The sequence below is a fragment of the Peromyscus eremicus genome, chromosome 1 (genome assembly GCF_949786415.1).
Source record: "Peromyscus eremicus chromosome 1, PerEre_H2_v1, whole genome shotgun sequence".
Taxonomy (NCBI): Eukaryota; Metazoa; Chordata; class Mammalia; order Rodentia; family Cricetidae; genus Peromyscus; species Peromyscus eremicus.
Window position 1 is genome coordinate 178686010 of NC_081416.1, and position 22952 is coordinate 178708961.

Below are 22952 nucleotides of genomic sequence, written 5' to 3' on the forward strand. Positions count from 1 at the left end.
TATGCTGTGGAATAATCACTTTGTACACTGTGAAGATCTGTCACTGTGATTGGTTTAATAAAGAAGCTGACTGGCCAATAGCTGACCAGAATCAGGTTAGGCAGGAGAGCCACACTAGGAGAACGCTGGGAGGAACATGAACAGAGTCTGGAGTCACCAGCCACACAGAGATGGAGTCCATGAACCTGCCATGTTAATAAAGGTACCATCACAAGGCAGAGCTTAAATAAGGAATATGGGTTAACTTAAAATGTAAGAGGTAGTTAGCAGTGAGCCTGAACTATTGGCCAAGCATTTATAATTAATATAAGTCTTAGTGTGTTTATTTGAGAGTGTCTGTAGGACAGAAAACCTCTACCTACATATACACAGTCACATAGAGCAGAATTGTTTGTGTTTGTTTCTAGGGATTGAATTCACAGTCTTGTGTATACCTGGTCTTTTAATTTCTAAACTCTATATTCAGTCCTTCTATACATTAACATTTGTACTCCTTGATTTTATCATGACCACGGCAGGTCGGTATATCTGGATCTGGAGCCTGCAATCAAAAAGGCCAGCACCAGAGGTGACCACTCAGGCTCATCTTCCTAACTGTTGCATTTGCATGAGAGACTAGAATTTGACCAGAACTTCACTGTCTCAGCATCATCAGAGGGACAGAGAAGAGCAGAGGCACCAGTGAGACCAGACGTGCACTGTCACCACAGTTTACTTAAGGTACTTGCAGTTTTCATTTCTTTTGCTATGATAAAAACACTCTGGAAAACCAAACTAAGGGAAACTTAGGATGGTGGGGGTGGGGGTGGGGTTATTTCAGTTCACAGTCACATGTTACAGTCCATCACTTTGGGGAGTCACAGCTGCATGAACTTGAAACAGCTGGTCACATGACAGCCGCTGCTAGGAGCAGAGGGAAAATGAATGCATGCAGACAATTTCTCTACCCTTATATACTTTAGTCCCCCAAGCAGTGAAAAGTACCATACACTAAAGCAGGGAATAGTGCCACAGACTCTCATTTTGGGTCTTTCCATGCTAATTAAGGCAACCAAGACAATCCACCAGGCCAACCCAATCTAAAAAAACTTCATGAAGCTCAATTTCTAGGTGCTGGTAGCTTGTGACATGTTGACAAATAGAACAAATCATCACAATTAATCATTGGGACAGAAAAAGAGAAAGCAAACACTCTGAGCATGTCTTCCAGAGAATGGACACAGCTTCAATAGCTCAATGGTTGAAGCGTGTACTTGAGAATGTAATGGAACAACTCAGTGGTTAACAGCATACATTGCTCTTACAGAGGACCTGAGCTCAGTTTCTAGCCTCTCCACTGGGTGGATCAAAACTGCCTGTAATGGTAGTTCTAGGGACTCTGATCCCCTCTTCTGGACTCTGAGGTCACTGCACTCACATGTGCAAAAATACACACACTTATACATAATTAAATAATTTTTATTTAAAGGATATAAGTAACTCCAGTTTCTGCTAATTGTAATTGATAAATCATAATTGTAAATATTTAAAGAAAATGTAAGCTTTCCCATATTGTTGTACTTGAGGCATGAAGAGAGAAATAAAAGCCAATTTTGGTCAGTTAGAGTTTTACATAAACATTGTGATCAATACATTTTGACTCACAACCTCTGTAATGTGTTTTTAGTTTGTTTTTAGATTATATGAGTTTTGTTTGTGAAAAAGAATGGCTCCTCCAAAGCTAAATGGTTTTGTCCAAATCTGAAGCAAGAATGGCAGCAAGCACATCCGGGCTTCTCAGTGGAAGAAGCAGTCATCCAAATAGTAGAAAGAAAACAGAAGGTTAATCTGGTGATTTCCTTTCAGTTGGATGGAAGGAGCAGGGTTTTTCAGCTGGGTGATAATGTTGCAGGTGTAGTGGTTAGTTGTTTTGAGACAGGAGTGCATCATCTGCATTAACTCTGAAAGATGACACTTTCTTACACATTGACAAGTTATCTTCCATAGATGTTGAAAGGTTGAAGTATTTCCTGGATTCTTTACATGTATCTGAATCCCAACAACTCGAGGAACCCAAGAGTAATCAGCATATTCCTAAAAGCAGTGATCCATTTTGCAGGAAGCACCAGGAGCTAGTTTGTGGATCCATGAATACTACAGAAGAAAGTGGGACTCCACTCCCCATGAAGATGCCAGTTTCAGAGACAAACTCCAGCAGCAGTCATGTTGAAAAAGAGAGTGGAGAAACACAGAGCAAAAACAGGAGGAGAAAATCAACATCCACTGTAGAAGTGAATGAGGACATTCTTGAAGAAAGTAATCCTGATCCAGAAAAGAAATCCAAGATTTATGACTCCAGGAATGAAAGAAACGAAGAAGAGAAACCAATGGCTTTAAGAGATCAGGAAAAGCTTGACATTTGGCAATTTGTACCTTCATTCAATCCCAACACCTGCTTGGGTCCTAACCTAGATAACATTGTTCTTCCAGCACTAATATGGTCTGAAAGTGGATTAAAGTTTAGCCAGGAGACCCAAATACATACATATAATGAAGTCCAGCCTCCTCTTGAGACTTATGCAAAGCGACTGAACCGTGAAGGCTTTCCCAATTTGGGAAATACCTGTTACATGAATTCCATTTTACAATCTGTCTTTGGGATTCCAACCTTTGCAAAGGACTTGCTCACACAAGGTATCCCATGGGAGAAAGTTTCAGATGATGATCTTATTAAGCTCTTAAGGCAACTGCTTGCCTTGAAAGATATTGAGGATATAGAGATGAAAGGAATGTTACTCATGGATGTGAAGAAATCCATTTCGACGGTTGCAAAAACATTCTTGGGCAATGAACAGAATGATGCCCTTGAATTTCTAAGTCACTGTTTAGACCAGTTGAAAGTGAACATGGAAAAACTGAACACCACGTGGGTCACTGAGAAGGATAATGAAGCTGAGAGATCATCTCCATCAACATATGCTGGGACTGCCATCCCCAAAAGGTTTGTTTGTCCTGTCAGTGCTAATTTTGAGTTAGAGCTGCAGAGCTCTATTGTTTGTGAAGCCTGTGGTGAGGCTACACTCAACACTGAAGTGAATAATTACCTCTCTGTTGACCTGCACCAAGGGATAAGAGAAGAGCCTCTGTCTATTCAAAAGTCTCTTGATCTTTTCTTTACACCAGAAAAAATTGAGCATAATTGTGCGAAGTGCAAGAACAAGAATTCTGTTCTCATGTACACTTTGAAGAGGCTCCCCAGGGTCCTCATTGTTCATCTGAAACGCTACCACTTGACCGCTAATGGGTTGTTGGTGAAGAGTCAACAGCCAGTTGAGATTTCTCAGTATCTAAATGTATCTTCCCACTACAATGAAAACAAGAAACCACCATTTCCCTTGACTGATAAGGTCCCACTTGACGACTGTGATGTCCCAAATGTCCCTGAAGAGATGATGCCTCTCAACCAGTCAATACCATCTAGTGATGTGAAGAACTATGAGAAAATTAATGCAGATGGAATGTCAGATCATCACATTACCACTAAGGATGTCAATTATTGTGATCTTAATGAAGAAAAGATTCTTGAAGGATCTCAAAAAATGGTGGAACAGCTGCTCCCTAATTATGGGAATAGATTCGACAAGGAATTCCTTCCTCAGGCATCACCTCAAAGTGTTGGGGGTACTCAGGAGGACACAGAGAAGGATCTGAATAAGTCTTCAGAATTGAGAGATCAGAAAGATGATGAAAATTCCCTTGGTGCATCAGAGAATCCTAGAAATAACAATGTTCCAGGAAGTTACAACACAGTAGATGCTGTTGATGAGTCAAAAAATGTATTGGGAGGTGATCCTCAGAATTACAGACTGGTCAGTCTTGTCAGCCATGTTGGGAGCTCCCAAGATTCAGGTCATTATGTAAGCAATGTGTATGACTTTGAAAAGCAAGCATGGCTCCTGTACAGTGATGTCCAAGTATTCGAGATTCCAGAGGCCTTGATTCAAGAGACTGATCTTCACACTGGATACATTTTTTTTTACATGCATAAGGAGATATTTGAGTGGCTGTTGAAAAAGGCATCAGAGTACTAGTTACTTGGAACATCTAAAGAGCAAAAGACGAATGTGGATCTTTTCTCACCATTGCTTAATGGCTATACACACGTCCTAGAAGAATCCATTTTGAAGACTCATTTAGGTCAATTGAGAACTCAGCAAGCAAAACAAAACAAACAACATATTAGGACAGAAACCCATACATCCGTGATGCAGGCTATATACCATTTTCTCCTACAAGACTATAATGATGCTTTTTACATTTTGTTTGTTTGTTTTTGTTTTTTTGAAACAGTATTTCTCTGTGTGGCTCTGGGTGTTGTGGAAATCACTCTGTAGAGCAAGCTGGCCCCAAACTCAGAGATGTAACTTATTTAGCCTTCCAATTGCTGCTCTCTAAGGTGTGTGCCACCACTCCCCCAGGATGGGAGGATATTTTAAAAAATATTTTTTATTATTATTTAATGTGTTTTTCCTGCATGTATGTCTGTGTGAAGGTGTTGGGTTTCCTGAAACAGGAGTTAAAGGCAGTTGTGAACTGCACATGGGTGCTGGGAATTGAATCCAGACCCTCTGGAAAAGCAGCCAGTGCTCTTACCCACTGAGCCTTTTTCTCCAGACCTAACACAATGGTTTTTTAGATGTCATTCTGTAACAACACAACATAGCAAGGAACTGACTAAATGTCCCAATGTTAGTATCCTACATCATAATGGGTTCAGAACAAGTACTGATGGACTTAAATGTTTGAGAAGTGGTGTATAAAATGTCTTATTTTATTAGTGTGTATATGATTTGCTCATGTCATCTGGAGAGTTTTCATGATATTGTTTGCTTTCCCTAAATTCTTGTACACCATTCTATTGTGAATTTATTAAAACCATTGTTTTCTGTATGTGTTCGTGACTCATTTCTGATGAAATTATCTAGCTGCCCACCAACTGGTTTTGGGCTTCCTTCTCAGAATTGCAGGGCATAACACCAGGGTTGCACAAGAAAAGAATTAGATAGAAATGTAAATTTTCTAAATTCAAAAGCTCTCTAAGGGCTCAGTGGATGAAAACACCTGCCACCAAGGCTGATGACACCAGTCCTGCAAGCTGTCCTCTGACCTCTAGAGGAGCTAGCACGTGTGCACATATATGAGTAAATCAACGAGTGAAAAATCTAATACGTTTTTGAATCTCACTATGTAATTTTCTCTGGCTTGGTACTGTATTTAGATCTTGTATTCTACAAGACAGATGTGCCCTTGCTTTGCCATCTGAGTGCTGGTTTTTAAATGTCTGGACCACAATGCCTAGCATAATAACATTTTAAAAGCACTTAAAAGAATTTTTTTTCAGGGCTTAGGACCAAACCCAGGGCCTTGCGCTTGCTAGGCAAGTGCTCTACCACTGAGCTACATCCCCAACCCCTAAAACATTTTTGAAGTGCCAAATATACTTGTTATATTCAAATCCTAATGATATGAGAAAATGGAGGGGTTCAAGGGACAGGGGGTCTGAGACAGTCCTTTAGGTGAGAGCCCCATATATTAACACAAACAGCATGGTGAGGTTTTAAAGAGAACATTTCAGTTCACAAGACAAAGCACGGTTCCCCTTAGTTCCCAAGAGATAGAAGAGACCCAGCGCCAAAAGGCAGCAGACTTCCTTAATACATAGCCCAAAGGGCGTGCTTGTTTTCAGCCTGTTAACCTGACACCTGGGTAGCAAGGGGAAAGGAAAACCAGCTGGTGTTGCTGGCTATGAGGTGTGCAGCCTGATCTGAGATGCCCACACCACATCTGTTTCAGACGCACAAAAAAATAGTACTGATCCTCTGAAGGGTCTGGGGAGATGGTTCAGTAGGTCAGAGCACTTGCTGTGTCAGCAGGAGGATTCGAGTTCAAATCCCCAGCACCCACATAACAAGCTCCTCATTGCTGTGTATGCTTGTGACTCAGCACTGGGGAGTAGACAAGGGTGGATTCTACAGCTCACTAACCAATCAACATAGCCAATGGGAAGTGTAAGGTTCAGGTGTGGGACATTTACCAGAGAAAACTGCTGGGGCGATGTGCTAAGGTCTGGGGCCCTGTTCCACAGTTAGATTGTATTTCAAAAAGGAAACATGTGGAAAGTGATAGAAAACACTCCATGTCCTCTGGCCTTCACATGTGAATGCTCACAGGTGGAAACACCACACAAATGGTATTTTCCGAATTCCACTTTTTGGCTGCAGAAATGGTTAAGATCACTTGCTACACTTTCAGAGGACCAAGCTTCTCTTCTCAGTATCCACATGGTGGTTTCCACCCTCTGTAACTGCGGATACAGAGGATCAAATGCCCTCTTCTGGTTTTGTTGTATGCAGACAAAACACTTCTACATTATAGCACTGCCTACTTCCACCATCAAAAATTCACAACACAGCTTTGTGGCTAATTTAAAGATCTTATACAATTCCCAGTAATATACTGTGTAAGAACATATACATAAGTTAGCAATTTGAGGGTAGAAAAAAATTCTAAAAGCCTGGTAATGTATAAAATATGGGGCAAAATTAAGTGAGGGTTACAGGCGAAAGAAGAGATTAGTTAAGAACAGTGGTTCAAAATACCCAATTTTCGAATTAAAAAACTGGGTGCAGATCTAAACAGAGACTTTTCAACAGAAGAATATCAAATGGCCAAGATATACTTAAGGAATTGTTCAACACCCTTTGTCATCAGGAAATGCAATTATTTATTTCACCTTGGTTTTTTTTGTGTGTGTGCTTCTGTCTCTGTACAACATGCATGCAGTGCCCACAGGGACCACAAGATCGAGGCAGATACCTTGGAATCGTAGCCAGAGAGAATTGTGAGCCACATTTAGGTGCTGGAGCTTAACAGCCATCAATCTGGACCCTGAATTTAGAATTCATAAAAGAAACTAAAGATCCTAATGTAGAACAGATAGGAAAGCTTTAAGGAATAGACGCTTTAGCTGGAACACAGTACTCGACTCCTTGGCTTCCGTGAAGATGGTGGTCATGGGGCCCCGGCCTTGCCCTGTTAACTCCCTTATCATCTACCCCCCCCAAACTCAGCCCTGAGCCCCTCACACCTGTCATAAACTTTGATTTTAAGCAAACTTTGTTTTTACTTATTTGTCCTAGGCTTAACCGTGAAAATAAATATAGAAGGTCAATGCTGCTTTTTAAATGGTTCATATTTGTATTTAGAATGACTATAAACTTAGTTTTGAGCACATTAAAAATATGATCATTTATAAAGTGATTGACCATTAATTTGTATGTTTTAACTATTTTAACCATTTACAGCAAGTTAATTGCTTTCATATGATTAGGATTTTACAGTTTTATACATACATTTCCAAATTAATTATTGTTAACCTGAGTATACCTTTACAACCTCAGGAATTTATCATACAAAAATAGATTCTAAGCCAAAATATCTTGGAGACTGGTCATTGTTTCTTTAGTCTAAAAGGCAGATAGTATGATTAAGTTTTTTTGGTTTGTTAATATTTTTTTTTTTTGTATTTTGAGACAGGGTTTCTCTGTGTAGTTTTGGTGCCTGTCCTGGATCTCACTCTGTAGACCAGACTGGCCTCTTACTCACAGAGATCCCCCTGGCTCTTCCTCCCCAGTGCTGGGAATAAAGGCGAGCATAACCACCGCCCGGCAAGACTAACTTTTAACAGTGTTATCTTAGTTGGTTTATATCACATGGTCATCTTAAGGTAGTGATGAAATTATGTGGCATGTATTTTAACCTTAGTAAAGATGGCTACCATGCACACTATCTTTTTATCCTCAGGAGGCATCAGCTAAGATGAAGAAAAACTATATGGCTGCTATATAAAACTATCCATTTTATATAATGTTATAGCAGATGTAATTTTTTATATAAGACTAGAATCATAGATATGTGATATATAATCATATATATATGCTATAGTAAATTAAAATCACATATGTGTAGCTCATTTTCTCTTCAGCCTTTTATTACAAGTTTTAAGTTAAATTAAAAAAAATGTGTAACAGGAGACTTTACAGACTTTTTAACCATATCCAATGATCTTATAAATCTTGAGATAAGGAGTATATTGAACAGAGAGATACCTCTATTCTCTATTTAATAATTTATACATGACTTCAGTTAATATTGAGCCATGATGTTTTTCAGGATACCTATTTTGGGTGAGGGTGTGCAAACTGGGCATCCAAAGCTGTCCATTTATGATCAGACAACTCTGATTCTTCTAAATCCATGCAATAAACTCTCATCCAAATTTAAACAATGAGCAAAGTCAGTAAAAATATTTAATGGCTGAGAAGCATCTAATTAAAGCTGATTGATTCTAGCAAGTGTGACTTCTAAGCTATATCACCTGGGATGGGTACAAGCTTGAGGAGCATGTGGAATTTGTATATAGCATACATATTCTTGTCCTTTTTATGTCATCTCTAAAAACATTAAACACAATCTCTATTGTTCCAGAGAGGGTTTCTCTGTGTTATCCTGACTGTGCTGGATCTCCCTGTAGGCCAGACTGGCTTCAAACACACAAAGATTCGCCTGTCTTAATTAAAGGCCAGCATCACCACCACCAGGTTGCTAAAAAATTTTATTTCTGAAATCTGTGGATTTTTAGATGTAATTTTAGGCATGACACAGAAGGTAATTTTAAAATTCTTAAGAGGGAAAATTGTGGGTAATTATCTCTAGAATCCAACTAACATGCTACTGTTATTGTAGGTGTAAAACAAATAATTGACCTGTATTTTATTTAGAGGCACAATAACTTCTATAGGCTCTTTAGCAGTAAGGGATTTACCACTTTAGCAACCATATTATTTGATAATATGGTTTAAATGTTACATGTTGTTGTAAAATTTAACTGAGAGATTTTAGAAAGCTAGTTAAAAAGCACAGACAGGTCTCTAGTAGTGATAAGCAGATTAGAGAGTTCCTATTGATATAACCCCAAAATTTTAAATTTTGCTCTTAGCCTGAAAGTTAAGCATTTATATAAACATTAATTAGATGATCAGGAGAAGATAACATCCTCTGTATAACGTATGACTAATACCTCTAGAAGTTTATACCTCATTGCCTTAGTGCTTTATGCCCTGATTGCAATTGTCTCTATACTCTAAGTTGGGCTTGTTTGAATATATTTTTCCCCTGAAGGGAACATTGATAATGAGTTATTCCCATCATGAGGGAATAACTAAAACCTTCTCCGTAAAGGGGGTTTACTTTTGAGTCATTCCACTATGAGTGAAACACACACACACACACACACACACACACACACACACACACACAAAACATTTAAACAAAAATCAAGCCAGCAAACAAACAAACAAACAAAAAAACCCCTAAGTTTTGGGGTAGTCGAACTAGCTCATGTTGCAGTGTTGGATTTCCACAGGTCATTCCTTGGAACTCACTCTGCTCCACAAGACCATGGCAGTCCCAAAAGCTGCAGCCTGGAGGGCTTTGAGTTCCAGCCAGGTCACTCATGAGGGTGAAACCCCCAATATGATTCTGTGACCATGGTGAAGCCTTGTAGGTGGAGTTACCTTTCACCCACCCTGACAAGACCTGTGAAGATGTGTGGCAGAAAAATTATTTTCTCTCTCACCCTCTTCCTCTTTTTCCCCCCTGAGATGTCCCAAGCAGTACATTACTATACTCCAGCTTGTAAAATGATTAACATGGAGTTTACCTCCTTTTTCATGGGCTAAGCATATGAAGTTGTAGAGCTGTTGCTCTGAATATTTTGTTCCTTTACATCTTAACAAATCTCTCAATAATTGTGCAAATGCTTTTTCTCAGAGGACTGAGCAGAACCCATGTTAACTTTCACTCTGACCTACAGTCGTGACCCCTTGGGTGAGAAGACCGAGTTTCCCAATCACCTAAGTCCATTTAAAGAAAACTTTAATTCCCTTCTCTGATAGTTGTGAGTCCCGCTTTGCAGAGCCAGCTCTGGTGCTTTCCCTGAAGGCTTTACAGGAGCCAGGGGAAAAAGGAGCCGTTCTTTCTTCAAAGACAGCTCCTGTAATCTAAACACATGAAAGGAAAAGCACAATACACACTTTAACTATTGACCTGTTGAAGCTGTGCCCATTCTTTGGAAGACACATTCAGATACACTTTGCTTTCTCTTTTGCTGTCCTAATATGTAATTGTGATAGTTAGTTCTATTTATTAACTTCCAACCACCTACCATCACCCGGAAATTTAGTCTCAATGCCTTTTTCCTTGATCAGTTTGGCCTTGGTGACTGTCTTTGTTGCCTTATTTAGTATGGAAAGACCCACAATGAAAGTGTGTGGCACAATTCCCTGCTGTAGGGTACAAAAGTACATAAGAGGAGAAAAAGATGTATCTAATGGTAGAGAAAATGTCTGCATGCATTCATTTTCCCTCTGCTCCTAGCTGTGGCTGTTATGTGACCAGCTGTTTGAAGTTCCTGCAATTGTGACTCCCCAAAGGGATGGACTGTAACATGTGACTGTGAACTGAAATAAACCTTCCCTCTCCCAAGTTTCCCTAATATTTTTTCCAGAATGTTTTATCATAGCAAGAGAAATGAAAACTACAATTATCTCAAGTGAAATGTGTGACAGTGCACATCTGGTCTCACTGGTGCCTCTGTTCTTCTCTATCCCTCTTATGATGCTGAGACAATGAAATTCTGGTCAAATTCTAGTCTCTCATGCAAATGCAACAGTTAGGAAGATAAGTCTGAGTGGTCACCTCTGGTGCTGGCCTTTTTGATTGCAGGCTCCAGATCCAGATATTCAGATCTGCAGTGGTCAGATGATAAAAATCAAGGAGTACAAATGTGAATATATGAAAGGTTGATGACACAGCTCAGTGGTTAAAGCATCCGGTATGCACAAGATCCTAAATTCAATCCCTAGAAACACAGACAAACAATTCTGAGCTTTGTGACTGGATATCTATAGGCAGAGATTTCCTGTCCTATGGCTGCTCTCAAACACAATGAGGCTTATATTACTTATAAATGCTTGGCCAATTGCTCAGGCTTATTGCTAACTAGCTCTTACAATTCTAAGATAAACCATAATCCTTATTTACTCTCTGCCATGTGAAGGCACCTTTATTAATTAACATGGCAGTTTCATAGTCTCAATCTCCATCTAGATGGTGTCTCCAGAGTCCACCCTTCTTTCATCTAGCTTTCTCCTAGTGTGGCTCTCCAGCCTAACCTTATTCTGTTCAGCTACTGGCCAGTCAGCTTCTTTTATTAAACCAATCACAGCAATCCATCTTCACAATGTCCAAAATGATTATAACTCCAGCACTGGAGAGGTTAAACCAAGACATGGAAGTGTGAGACAAGAATGAAGTATGTAGTAGACCAAAATCTCAACAAAAGAAAAAAAAAAAGAAAAAGGGAGTAAGAAACAGTACCCAAACCAAAGTAGGAAGAGAAGGGAGTTAACCTGAAGCTAACCAAGGCTACAGTAGACCAGTGTCAGAAACTAAACACTGCTGGCAAAAGGGTTAATGGTGCTTGCTGCCAAGCCTGACACCCCGAGGTTCATCCCTTGCACCCACATGTGGAAGCAGAGACCAACTCTTACAAATGGTTCTCTGATATACACACTTCAGCTATGGTGTGCAAGAACACAAGCATATACCAATAAATAGAATTTAAAAACTCGAACTCCATAGGCAAGGCATGACACACACCATTAAACCAGGAATCGGGATGCAGGCTGAAGGATCTCTTGAGTTTGAAGGCAGCTTTGTAGACACACAGAATTCCAAGACAGCCAGGTCTACAGAGAAAGACCCTGACTCAAAACCACAAAAGTATAGGGGAAAAAACACAAGGAACAAACTCTAGTGGAGAAGAGACAACCAAAACTCTTTGATTCTCTATGAATCTGAAATAAAACATGGACATATGTTTTCAAGGAGAGGTGACATGTGGAGAGGACAGTTAGATACCAGATGAGAACTAGAAATATGGAACTTTAATTGTTTTTAAGATTTATTTTCATGCTTGCTGTGGTGACACACACACACAAACCTTTGATTTCAGTACTGGAGAGGGAGGAAGATCTTTGACTTGGAGCTTAACATGGTCTACATAGACAGTAGAAAAAAGCAGCATAACAGGATAGCTACATAATAAACTCAACCTCAGAATTATTTTCAATTTCATGTGTGTGAGTTTTGCCTGCCTGCCTGTACATCACTTATATGCAGTGCTCAAGGAGGCCACAAGAGGGTGACAGATCCCTTGGAAGTGTAGACAGAGAAGGTTGTGAACCACCATTTTTTTTTAAGGTGCTGGGACCTTAAAAGCCATTTCTCTGGCCCCTGAACTTAGAATTTCTAAAGGAAACTAAAGACTCTAATATAGAACAGTAAAAAAAGCTTTAAGAGGCAGACACTTTTATCGTCACGGAGACCTCAAGCAAAGAGCAGAGCGAGGCCTTGAGATCCACAGATCCAACAACTTACAATGTAAAAACAGGTTTAATGTACCACCACATTCTGCTGCAAAAATATCTTCTTAAAATTTGCAGAGCTCCGCCTATGGTAGTGACACATGCCTATAAACCCAGCACTCTGGAGGCAGAGCCTGGTGGATCTCTGTGAGTTCGAGGTCACCCTGGTCTACAGAGTGAGATCCACCACAGGAAATAAAACTACAGAGAGAAAACTTATCTCAACAAAACAAAACAAAACAAAACAAAAAACAAACAAAATAAGATTGGCAGACCATGCAAGCAGACATCTGAGAAGAAACATGCATATCTCTGCCTTGAGTTTGGGGATTAAAATAAATCAAACACATATATGGAGGGCAGAATGGCAGTTATCTCCAATTCTCAACCTCCCATACCTCCACTAGCCACCGATGAGGCCACCATGACTTGGCTCCGGCCTAGGATTTCCACAACTATATTGGCAGAAATGGAGTTATTCTCTTATTTGTTTGCTTGGGTTGTTTTGTTGAGTAGGTTTTGTTTTGTTTTTTTTCAGCACAATGTTTCTCTGTGTGGCTCCGGCTGTCCTGGATCTCACTCTGTAGCTGGCCTTGAGTCCCCTGTTTCTGGCTCCTGTGTGCTTAAAGGAAAGCCCTGATGAGATATTCTAAAGAGATGTTTGTGGGCCTTCATTGGCTATCACAGAGTTGAGACAATAGACCCAAGAAATGGGACTTTCTCGAGAAATCTTTTTTTCATGACTGGCATAGTACAATAGAAACCACACTGGCCTCAAATTCAAAGAGATCTGACTCCTTGGGTATGCTGGAAAGAAAGACATGCACCACCATACTGGTTCTTATTTTTGCCATGCTAAGTCTGACCCTCATAGTTCATTCAGAAGGTTTCATTTCACATAGGTCTTTCTTTAAATTCTTGCAGAGGACTAGGCTTAAGGGAAAAGTGGAGTTCTGTGAGTTTGAGGCTTAGCCTGGTCCACAGGTGAGCCACTTCTACGTAATATTGGTATTCTATCTAAAAATCAAAACAAAACAAAACAACACAAAACAGTCAGAAATCTACAGTGGACATGATCATATTCATTTGGACCTTGAATCCAACCAAATAGAAAAGAATCATTGGGACCTAAAGCCAGCATACTTCTTTGGAAGACTCTTTCAATCTTCCCTACAGTCACATAAAAGTCAAAACGAGTCTCTTACAGGAGAGTCCGTTGCATGTCTTGGAATTCCCAAGCTGCTTAGACAGTTTTGTTCATTTTTGTTTTTCAAGACAGGGTTTCATCCTTCCTTTCGTTCTTTCTTTCGTCCTTCCTTCCTTCCTTCCTTCTTTCTTTCTTTCTTTCTTTCTTTCTTTCTTTCTTTCTTTTCTTTCTTTCATCTTCTGTCTTCATGTACACCTGCACAACAAGAAGAGAGCACTAGATATCTTTCAGATGGTTGAGAGCCACCATGTGGTTGCTGCAAGTTGAATTTAGGACCTCTGGGAGAGTTTCCAGTGCTCTTAATCTCTGAGACATGTCACTATAGTCTACGCATGGTTTTTCTATGTAGCACGGGGTGTCCTTTAACTTGGACTGTAACCTTAACCAGGCTGGCCATGATTCAGAGATTTGCCTGGCTCTGCTCCCCAGTGCTGTGATTAAAGGTGTGAGCAACCACCACCTTCCCTTCCTTAGCTGTTCCTATCCCTCAGAGTTTAAGTTCTTTTATAATAAGATACACACACATCTATAGACACACGTATATATAAGTATTTATCTGAACATACTTGAAAAGACTGGAAATCTACCGATGGAGGTGAAAATCCATACATATCTCAATAAGGGAGTGATATGGATTAATGGAATAGTGTTTGTGGGTTTTTATGGCTGTTTGCATTATTTACTTATCTGTTTTTTTTAAAGAACCTGACTGTATATCCATGTCTGTCCTCAAACTTGTAGAGATCCACCAGCCTTTCTGCCTTATGATTGGTGGGATTAAAGGTTTGCACTATCACTGTCCAGCCCTTAAAATTTTTGAATGTTGATTCATATTCTTTTTCTCAGTCCTATCTTACTTGCTCCTTTTCTTCTCCCTTATCTCATTGAGACACAGACTTGGTGTGTATCCCCAATTCCCAAGAACTCACTAGATTGACCAGACTGATCTTGAACTGGAAGCAGTTCTTCACTCTGCTCCCTTAGTGCTGGAATTACAGGTGTGCAATAGCATGCCAAAGCCTTTGGCATTTTATCACCTTAATGTTTCTTTTTCCTTTTTTGGTTATGTAGTGCAAAAAGACCCTCAGTAATCCCCAGACCTAAGGACACATACTAACATCCAAGTACAGGAGTCATTTAGAACCCCAAATAGACATGAACAGTAAAGAACTTTCCTACAGTGCAATATAGGTAGGATTCTAAGACCATGGAGAAATGAATCAGCAGTAAATCCATCACTTTATTCAGTGTAGGTCATCTTCCATGGCACGGTGTCCCCACAATTAAAGTAGGTCTTCACACCTTAAGTAACCTAGGATAGATAATCATGGACTTGCCTGGAGGTTTATTTATCTAAATAAAAATCCTCATTGCTGTGGTCTGTAGCTGGAGAATTTCTCTCCAGCTCCCGCCACCAAGTCCCGCCAGTCCCAGAGCCCACTTATAAAATAAACATACAGACTCTTACATTATTTAAACTGCTTGGCCATTAGCTCAGGCCTGTTATTGTCTAGCTCTTACTCTTATATTTAGCCCATTTCTATTAATCTTTACTTTGCCACATGGCTCATGGCTTACTGGTACCTTACATCTTCCTTGTCCTGATGGCGGCTGGCAGTGTCTCCCTCTCAGCCTTCCACTTCCCAGAATTCTTTTCCTTGTCCCGCCTATACTTCCTGCCTAGCCAATGGCCAATCAGTGATTTATTTACTGACCAATCAGCAACACACTTGACATACAGACCATCCCACAGCAGTGGTCAGAGACTGGTCTCCTACTTGATCCTAGATTTGGCAATATTAGTCATCCCAACTCTACCTCTTGTGAACTTGACACCAAAGCACATTGCTTTGAATCTATAATTTTCCTTCTTTTGTTTTCCTGTGTTCAGAGACTTAATTATACAGAATGCATTCAGTCCAATTGCAAAAGATCTGTACTCATTAACTATTCCAACACTATCTAAAAGCCCAAAGCCCAAGCTGACCAGATGGCTCAGGAGGTGAAGGTACTTGCCACCAAACCTGTGGACCTGAGTTCCAATCCTAGGACCCATGTGATGGAAGGAGAGAAAAAACTCTTGTAAGTGGTCCTCTGATGACAACACCCATATATGTTACACACACACACACACCAAGTAAATGTAATTATAATGAGTCCAAAGTCCATTCAAACACTGAGACTCTAGGCAGTCCTTACATTGGCAGCTCCTGGTAAAGTCACATATTTCTACCAGGTGGTGGTGGTGCAAGCACTCAGCACCTGAGGCAGAAGCATGCAAGTCTCTGAATTCCAGGCCAACCTGTCTATATAGTGAGTTCCAGGATAGCCAGGGTGACTTAGAGAAACACTTTCTCCAAAAAAGAAAACCATACAGGTGACATTTTTCTGACATATAACCTCACCACAGAATGAACATTTCAAATTCTGGGATAGTAAGGAATTATCAGAAAAATGACACACTGAGATCTACCAGGGCAGATGCAAAATCAGGTAGACAAAACCACTATACAAACAAATTAAAATAAAAAAATAAAATTAACAATCATTTCTAAAATCAAATGAAAACAAAAATATATCTGGACCTAGGGTCAGGTCTGTAATTCCAACTACTTGTGAGGCTGAGGCAGGAAGGTCCACAATTCCAAACCAAGTGGGCAAATTCAGAGGCAGGCTCAAAAAGAGGGGGAGGGGCAAGGACGCTTCTTTTGCAGTGGTATTGATGACTGCAGACCCACAAGTGAAAATAAGAAACATAGAAGGCTTCTAAGGCAACCTCTCCCCCACCCCTCACCCTAAAAAGAAAACAGACTAGAGAGAATGATAGAATTTCTAGTGAGACTTTCAGTGCCTTAATTCCTACCTAATTCCTGGGCCTCTTGGTCTCATAATATGTGTGCAGCATGATCACATAGGCCTAAGCATCCTCTTCTGTCTCCTTCCACAAGGAAACTATTTTTTTTTTTACAGGATTTCTCTGTGTAGCTTTGCCCCTTTCCTGGAACTTACTTTGTAGCCCAGGCAGACTTGGAACTCAGAGGCCTCCTGGAGTGCTGGGATTAAAGGCTTGCTCAACCACCACCAGGCTAATAAACTCTTACTGAGTACAGCAGGCAGTCTAAGATGGTGGCCCTTTCCCTAAGATGGAGCCTGTAAGGTGTGGTCTAAGTTGGTGGACTTTTCCCTAGGTTGGAGCTTGTAAAGTTAAATCTAGACCTGCCCGGTAAAGAGAGCACCTTTGGGGAACCCATCTTTCAAAGACTCTGGAATCCCATTGAAACAGTTAACTGGGCCTTTTTGTGTGTGTTGAGAAAGGAGCCTCAGTGGCTCCTGGAAGTGGCCAGAGATTCCCAGTGAAACTGTGGCGTTTCTTCTCTGAGTTTTCCCAGGGTGGTCCCCCATCCCTCCTCCTTGATCAGCCTTTGGTGAAGCCACAGCCCCTAGAGATCTGGGGAGCACGGCCCAGGTGTTAGAAGGGAGGCATGGTGTGGAGCAGCTTCAGCTTTGGCAGCACTGACTGCAGAGAGAGGCCACCTGGCCTAGGTGCCATGTCAGAGCAGACTCTGGCTGAGGCCAGGGCTCTGGGGACAAGGGAGGACACCTGTCAGGTTTATCATTCCATGATGGAAGACCTGACCTTCAATACCAACCACACATCAATATGCTGACCATGGTAGCCTAGGAGAACCTCCTGTGTGCCAAGAAGATCCTCTCTCATTGAGGCCCAAACTGCCAAGTTTCTTTCCTCAGAGAAGCTTCCTCTTATGTACGTTATGGATTCTATTGGGAAAAACAATGGAAGAGAGTATCTCACTGCCTTCACTGAAGATCTAGTTGCAACATTTATTTGTGTGTTTGAAAAGGTGGATGAAAATACTAGAAAAAAATTTTATTTAAATTACATTCCACATGGGATGAAATATTCCCTTTGAAGAAACTTTGTGCCTTGGATGTCAGAGTCAATTCATTAGATCCTGCTTGGCCTATTAAACCTCTGACCCCAATGTGCAGACATCTAGCATCTACCTAAAGCCCACGTTTTTAAATAAATCACCTGAGGAGCCTTCAGCACCTGGCACAGTGGTCAGCTCCCCCAGTATCTCCACTCTGATTGTCCCTGACGTACAAAAGAATCTTACTGAAGAACAACTAATAAGGCAAAAGTTGTGGTGACATTTTATTTGTGCTGAAATGTGATATTTTATTTGCATATTAATCAAAAAAGGTTTGTCTAGAGACCGGAGGTCACAAAATGAGCCATAAAAGAGCAGTCAGTCAGTGGTAGACACGCCCTTAATCCCGATCACATGATAGGCAGGGTCTCTGTGACACACCCTTATTTCCAGTACCAACCATAGAGTCCTGAAGGTCTGTATAGATAGGCAGTGACGAGGAAGTGATGTGGCTGGGCTTAGAGCCAATGAGAAGGCAGAACAGGAAGCTTATAAAAACAGAGGTTAGACAGGAAGAAGCTCTCTTTGTGAAAGCTACAGCGTGCAGGTAAGGTAAAGCTGCTCATGGCTTTTTGTTATTTCTCTATCTCTTCGGCTATTACCCCTGTATTTGGCTCTGTGTTACTTATTTAATAAGACTAAGTATTTCTTAGTGATCAGAAGGAGACAGCCAACTTGTGTGTCACCTAAGGTCACCTAAGTCAATTAAACGCAGGAAACAAAAAACTAACAACAGCATATTAGGACAGAATCCCAAACATTTAGAAGCAGGGTGTGCACCATTCTCTCCTCCAAGGTTATAGTGATGCTCTTCATGGTTCCATGTTTGTTTTCTGTGTGTAGCCCTGGTTCTGGAAGTCACTCCATAGAGCTGGCTGGCCTCAAACTCAGAGATACACCTTCCTTTGTCTCCCAAATGTGGGGATGAAAGGTGTGTGATATGACCTCTCACCAATTTTTAAAAATTTATTTATTGTTATTTACTGTGCACTGCTGTTTTGCATGCGTGTATGTCTGTGTGAGGGTCTAGACTTAACTTCACAGGCTCCATTCTAGGGAAAGGGCCATCATCTCAGGATCCAGTGCTCCTGGAGAGCTGGAAGTGGACAGAGATTCCCGGTGAGGCTGTGACTTCCCTTCCCTGAGGTTCCACCGGTGTCATTCCCCACCCTTAATCCAAGGTCTGCATGCAGTGAAACCCCAGCCTCAGGAGAACCAGGGAGCAAGGCCTAGGCTTAAAAAGGGAGGGGGTGTCCAGCACTTCACCTTAGGTAGTAGCAGACCTTGGAGAGGGGCTTCGGCACAATGTCAGGGCAGATGCCGGCCAAGGCTGGGGCTGCCGGAGCCCTGGAAGACATCTGTCGGGATTATCAGTCATCACTGGAAGACCCGACTTTCAATAGCAAACCACACATCAATATGCTGACCATTGTAGCTGAGGAGAACCTGCCCTTCACCAAGGAGATCGTCTCTCTCATTGAGGCCCAAATGGCAAAGGCTCCTTCCTCAGAGAAGCTTCCTCTTCTGTACCTTATGGATTCTATTGTGAAAAACATTGGAAAAGAGTATCTCACTGCCTTTACTAAAAATCTAGTTGCAACATTTATTTGTGTGTTTGAAAAGGTGCATTGAAATACAAGAAAAAGTTTATTTAAATTATGTTCCACATAGGATAAAATATTCCCTTTGAAGAAACTTTATGCCTTAGATGTCAGAGTCAATTCATTAGATCCTGCTTGGCCCATTAAACATCTGCCCCCTAATGTGAAGACATCTAGAATCCATGTGACTCCCAAATTTTTGAAGAAATCGCCTGAGGAGCCTTCAGAACCTGGTACAGTGGTCAGCTCCCCCAGTATTTTCACTCCTCCAAATGTACCTCATGTACAAAAGAATCTTACTCAAGAACAACTAATAAGGCAAGAGATACTTGAAAAACAAAAACAGTTGTTAGAACTTCAGCAGAAAAACTTGGAGCTTCAGAAGGCTAAAGATGAGCACATAAAATCATCTGAACACAGGCTGATTGGAAGTAGAAGTGAAATCATAAATGGCATTGTGCAAAAACAGGGCATAGTTAAAGAAGAATTAGAAAAACAGGAGACAAAACCAGGGAGATCAAGTCCTCAAAAGAGATCAAGATCGAGGTCACCTAAGTCTTGGTCACCCAAAGGAAAGCAAAGAAGTATGTTTTCAACAATGGCCCCCAAAGCTGGAAAGACGGTCAGTCAGGACTTACACAATCACATATGGAAGAGTTCCCAGCACCTTCTAGGGAAGAAAGAAATGTTAAGAGAAGTACTAAGCAGGGTGTTCGAGATCCCAGACTGCTGAAAAAGATGCATGAAGATCAGCCTCAAGAAACTGCAAGTAAACATTCTATGAAGTCAGATGCTGAGCCAAAAGAGAATATAGAGAATTGGCAAAGCTCCAAGTCTGCCAAAAGAGGGAAATCTGGTTGGGAAGAAAGTCAAAGCTTCCAACAGTGTGATGAACATAGTAAAGCACCTCATCTAAGGCATAGGGAGGGCCAGTCAAGCACTAAAGGAATCTTGTCACCTCGAACCCCAAAGCAGCACCATCAACCAAGGGTAGATGCCAATCTTCAAATTCCTAAAGAGTTAACACTTGCAAGCCAAAGAGAATTCCTTCAAAAGGCGAGTGAACATTTAGCTTCTGGTGAAATTACACAGGAAGAATTCCTTGGTGTTGTGCATCAAATTCGACAACTTTTTCAGGATCAAGAATGTGGAGGAGAGGAGCAGAGATCTCCATTCAATGGTCATTTTCCACTTAAGTGACCTAGATGTGAAGATTCAGATAAACCATTTGTAGATGGCCCAGCATCAAGATTTGCTGGCCTTCAAACAAATCAGCAGCTTACAGCTTTAGCTGTAGACCGACCATTATTTGATGGGCCTGGTAGGCCATCTGTGAGGAGAGATGGCCCAGCCAAGATGATTTTTGAAGGCCCAAATAAATTAAGTCCTAGAATGGATGGACCTCCTACACCAGGTTCTGTTTGGTTTGATGGGTCACCAGGACAAATGAGGGGAGGAGGCCCTATGAGATTCGAAGGACCACAAGGTCAGTTAGGAGGTGGGGGCCCTTTGAAATTTGAAGTTCCTCTAGGACCAGTAGGAACAACTCTGCGGTGTGAAGGGATAATTGGTCAATGAGGAGAAAGAGACAGTGTTCAATCTGAAGGTTCACCTAGTGTGAGTTTTGTGGGATCTACAGGTGATATGGCATTTGAAGGACCCGGGAGGTAAGCCTGTGGGTGGTCTGAGGTCTGAGGGCCCTCATGGACAACCTGTGGACAGTTCAAGATTTGATAATCCTCGATGTCAGCCTGTAGGTGGACTTAGATTTGAGGGGGGTCATGGTCTATCGGGGAAGAAATTAGGTTTGATGTGGTTCATGGTCAGCCAGGTGGTGCTATCAGATTTGAGGGCCCTTTGCTACAGCAAGGAGTTGAAATGAGTTTTGAGGGTCCCCATGGTCAGATTGTAGCTGGTCTAAGATTGGAAGGACATAATCAACTAGGTGGGAACCTTATGTTGGAGGGACCACATTGCCAACCAGGGCTTGGGATCAGGTTTGAAGGACCTTTAGTTCAACAGAAAGTTGGATTGAGGTTTAAGCGTCCTGTACCAGGAGGTGGCCTGAGAATTGAAGCACCTCTGGGTCAAGGTGGTCCAAGATTTGAAGGTTGTCACTCTCTAAGGTTTGATGGACAGCCAGGTCAGCCATCACTTTAGAACAAGATTTGATGGATTACATGGCCAGCCAGGTCCTAGATTTGAAAGAACTGGTCTGCCAGGTCCACAGAGATTTTCTGGGCCACCTGGACAGCAGGTTCCACCGAGATTTGACACTGTACCTCAAAGATTTGATGGGCCACAACAGCAGCAAGCATTAAGATCTGACATTCCTCTTGGTCTGCAAGGTCCCCAATATGACAGTCATCCTTCACAAAAGCTTGAATCTTTCAATCAGACTGGCCCATATAATGACCCACCTGGCAATGCTTTGAATGTTCCATCGCCAGGACTACAATTCCATAGACATGAACAAATATTTGATACACCTCGAGGACCCAATTTTAATGGATCTCAACGACCTGGAAACCAGTATTTCCCAAATGCCCTTAACAGAGCTTCAGGACACTATTTTGATGAAAAGAATCTTCAGAGTTCTCAGTTGGGAAACTTGGGCAATTTACCTAGTCCAATGTCAGTAGGAGATATTCAGACATCTCAACAGGTTCTGACTGGTGTTGCTCAGGCAATAGCATTTGGCCACAGACAACAGTTTTTACCAGTTCATCCACAGAATGCTGGAGCTTTTATTCAAAATCCTTCAGGAGGTCTTCCTAAGGCATATCCTAATCATCATCTCAGTGAGGTGGATGTACATGAATTGTTTTCAAAACTGCTAAAAGCAGGACTACTCAAATTGTCACAGCTTGATTCAACTGCAATACAGGAAAAGGAGGCTGATGCTCAGCCTCCCTCTGAAGAGGCAAAGGATCAGAATGAAGATCAAGATGTTCCAGATCTCACTAATTTTAAAACTGAAGAATTGAAACATCGTTATGACAGTATTATAAACCGGCTATACATGGGGAATCAGTGTTCTTGTGGAATGAGGTTTCTGACATCCCAGAGAGACGTTCATGCAGAACACTTGGACTGGCATTATCAGCAAAACAGAACTGAGAAAGATGTTAGCAGAAAGGTCACTCATAGACGTTGGTACTGCAGTTTAAAGGACTGGATAGAATTTGAAGAGATAGCTGATCTGGAAGAACGTGCAGAACACCAGTGTTTTGAAAAGGTTCATGAACAGGTTGTCCTCAAAACTCAGGAGCCTGCTAAAGCAAAGGAGTTCCAAAGTGTCCCTGCTTGACCATTTGGAGCACTTGAGTGTTGTGAAATCTGTCAAGAACAATTTGAACAGTACTGGGATGAAGAGGAGGAGGAACGGCACTTAAAGTATGGTATTGGAGTAGACGGAAAGATTTACCATCCATCGTGTTATGCAGATGACCAAAGTACATCTTCTTTTGATTGTACACCATCTCCAATCAAGACTTCAGTTGAAAATCCTTGGAACCTTGGGTTGAACCTTGTCAAAAACGAACCTTGTGAAATTCCCAAAGTTAAGGTAGAGCAAACTGATGCCCTACCAGCCTGTTCAGAAGAAAGTATAGCAACACCCACTGACATTAAAACAGAAAATAATACAGTTGAGTCAGTTTAA

General features: G+C 41.2%; 1 protein-coding gene and 1 pseudogene across 1 annotated transcript; both read left to right on the plus strand.

Moving 5' to 3' along the window:
- Positions 1–1705: 1705 nt before the first annotated feature.
- On the plus strand, positions 1706–10905 carry LOC131902490 (ubiquitin carboxyl-terminal hydrolase 29-like). The gene is given in 5 exon segments (XM_059253498.1): positions 1706–1781; positions 1784–1930; positions 1933–3738; positions 3790–4241; positions 10825–10905. Coding segments are annotated over 5 exon segments (2562 nt in total).
- Positions 10906–18992: 8087 nt separating this feature from the next.
- LOC131902596 (pre-mRNA cleavage complex 2 protein Pcf11-like) lies at positions 18993–22952 on the plus strand (annotated as a pseudogene).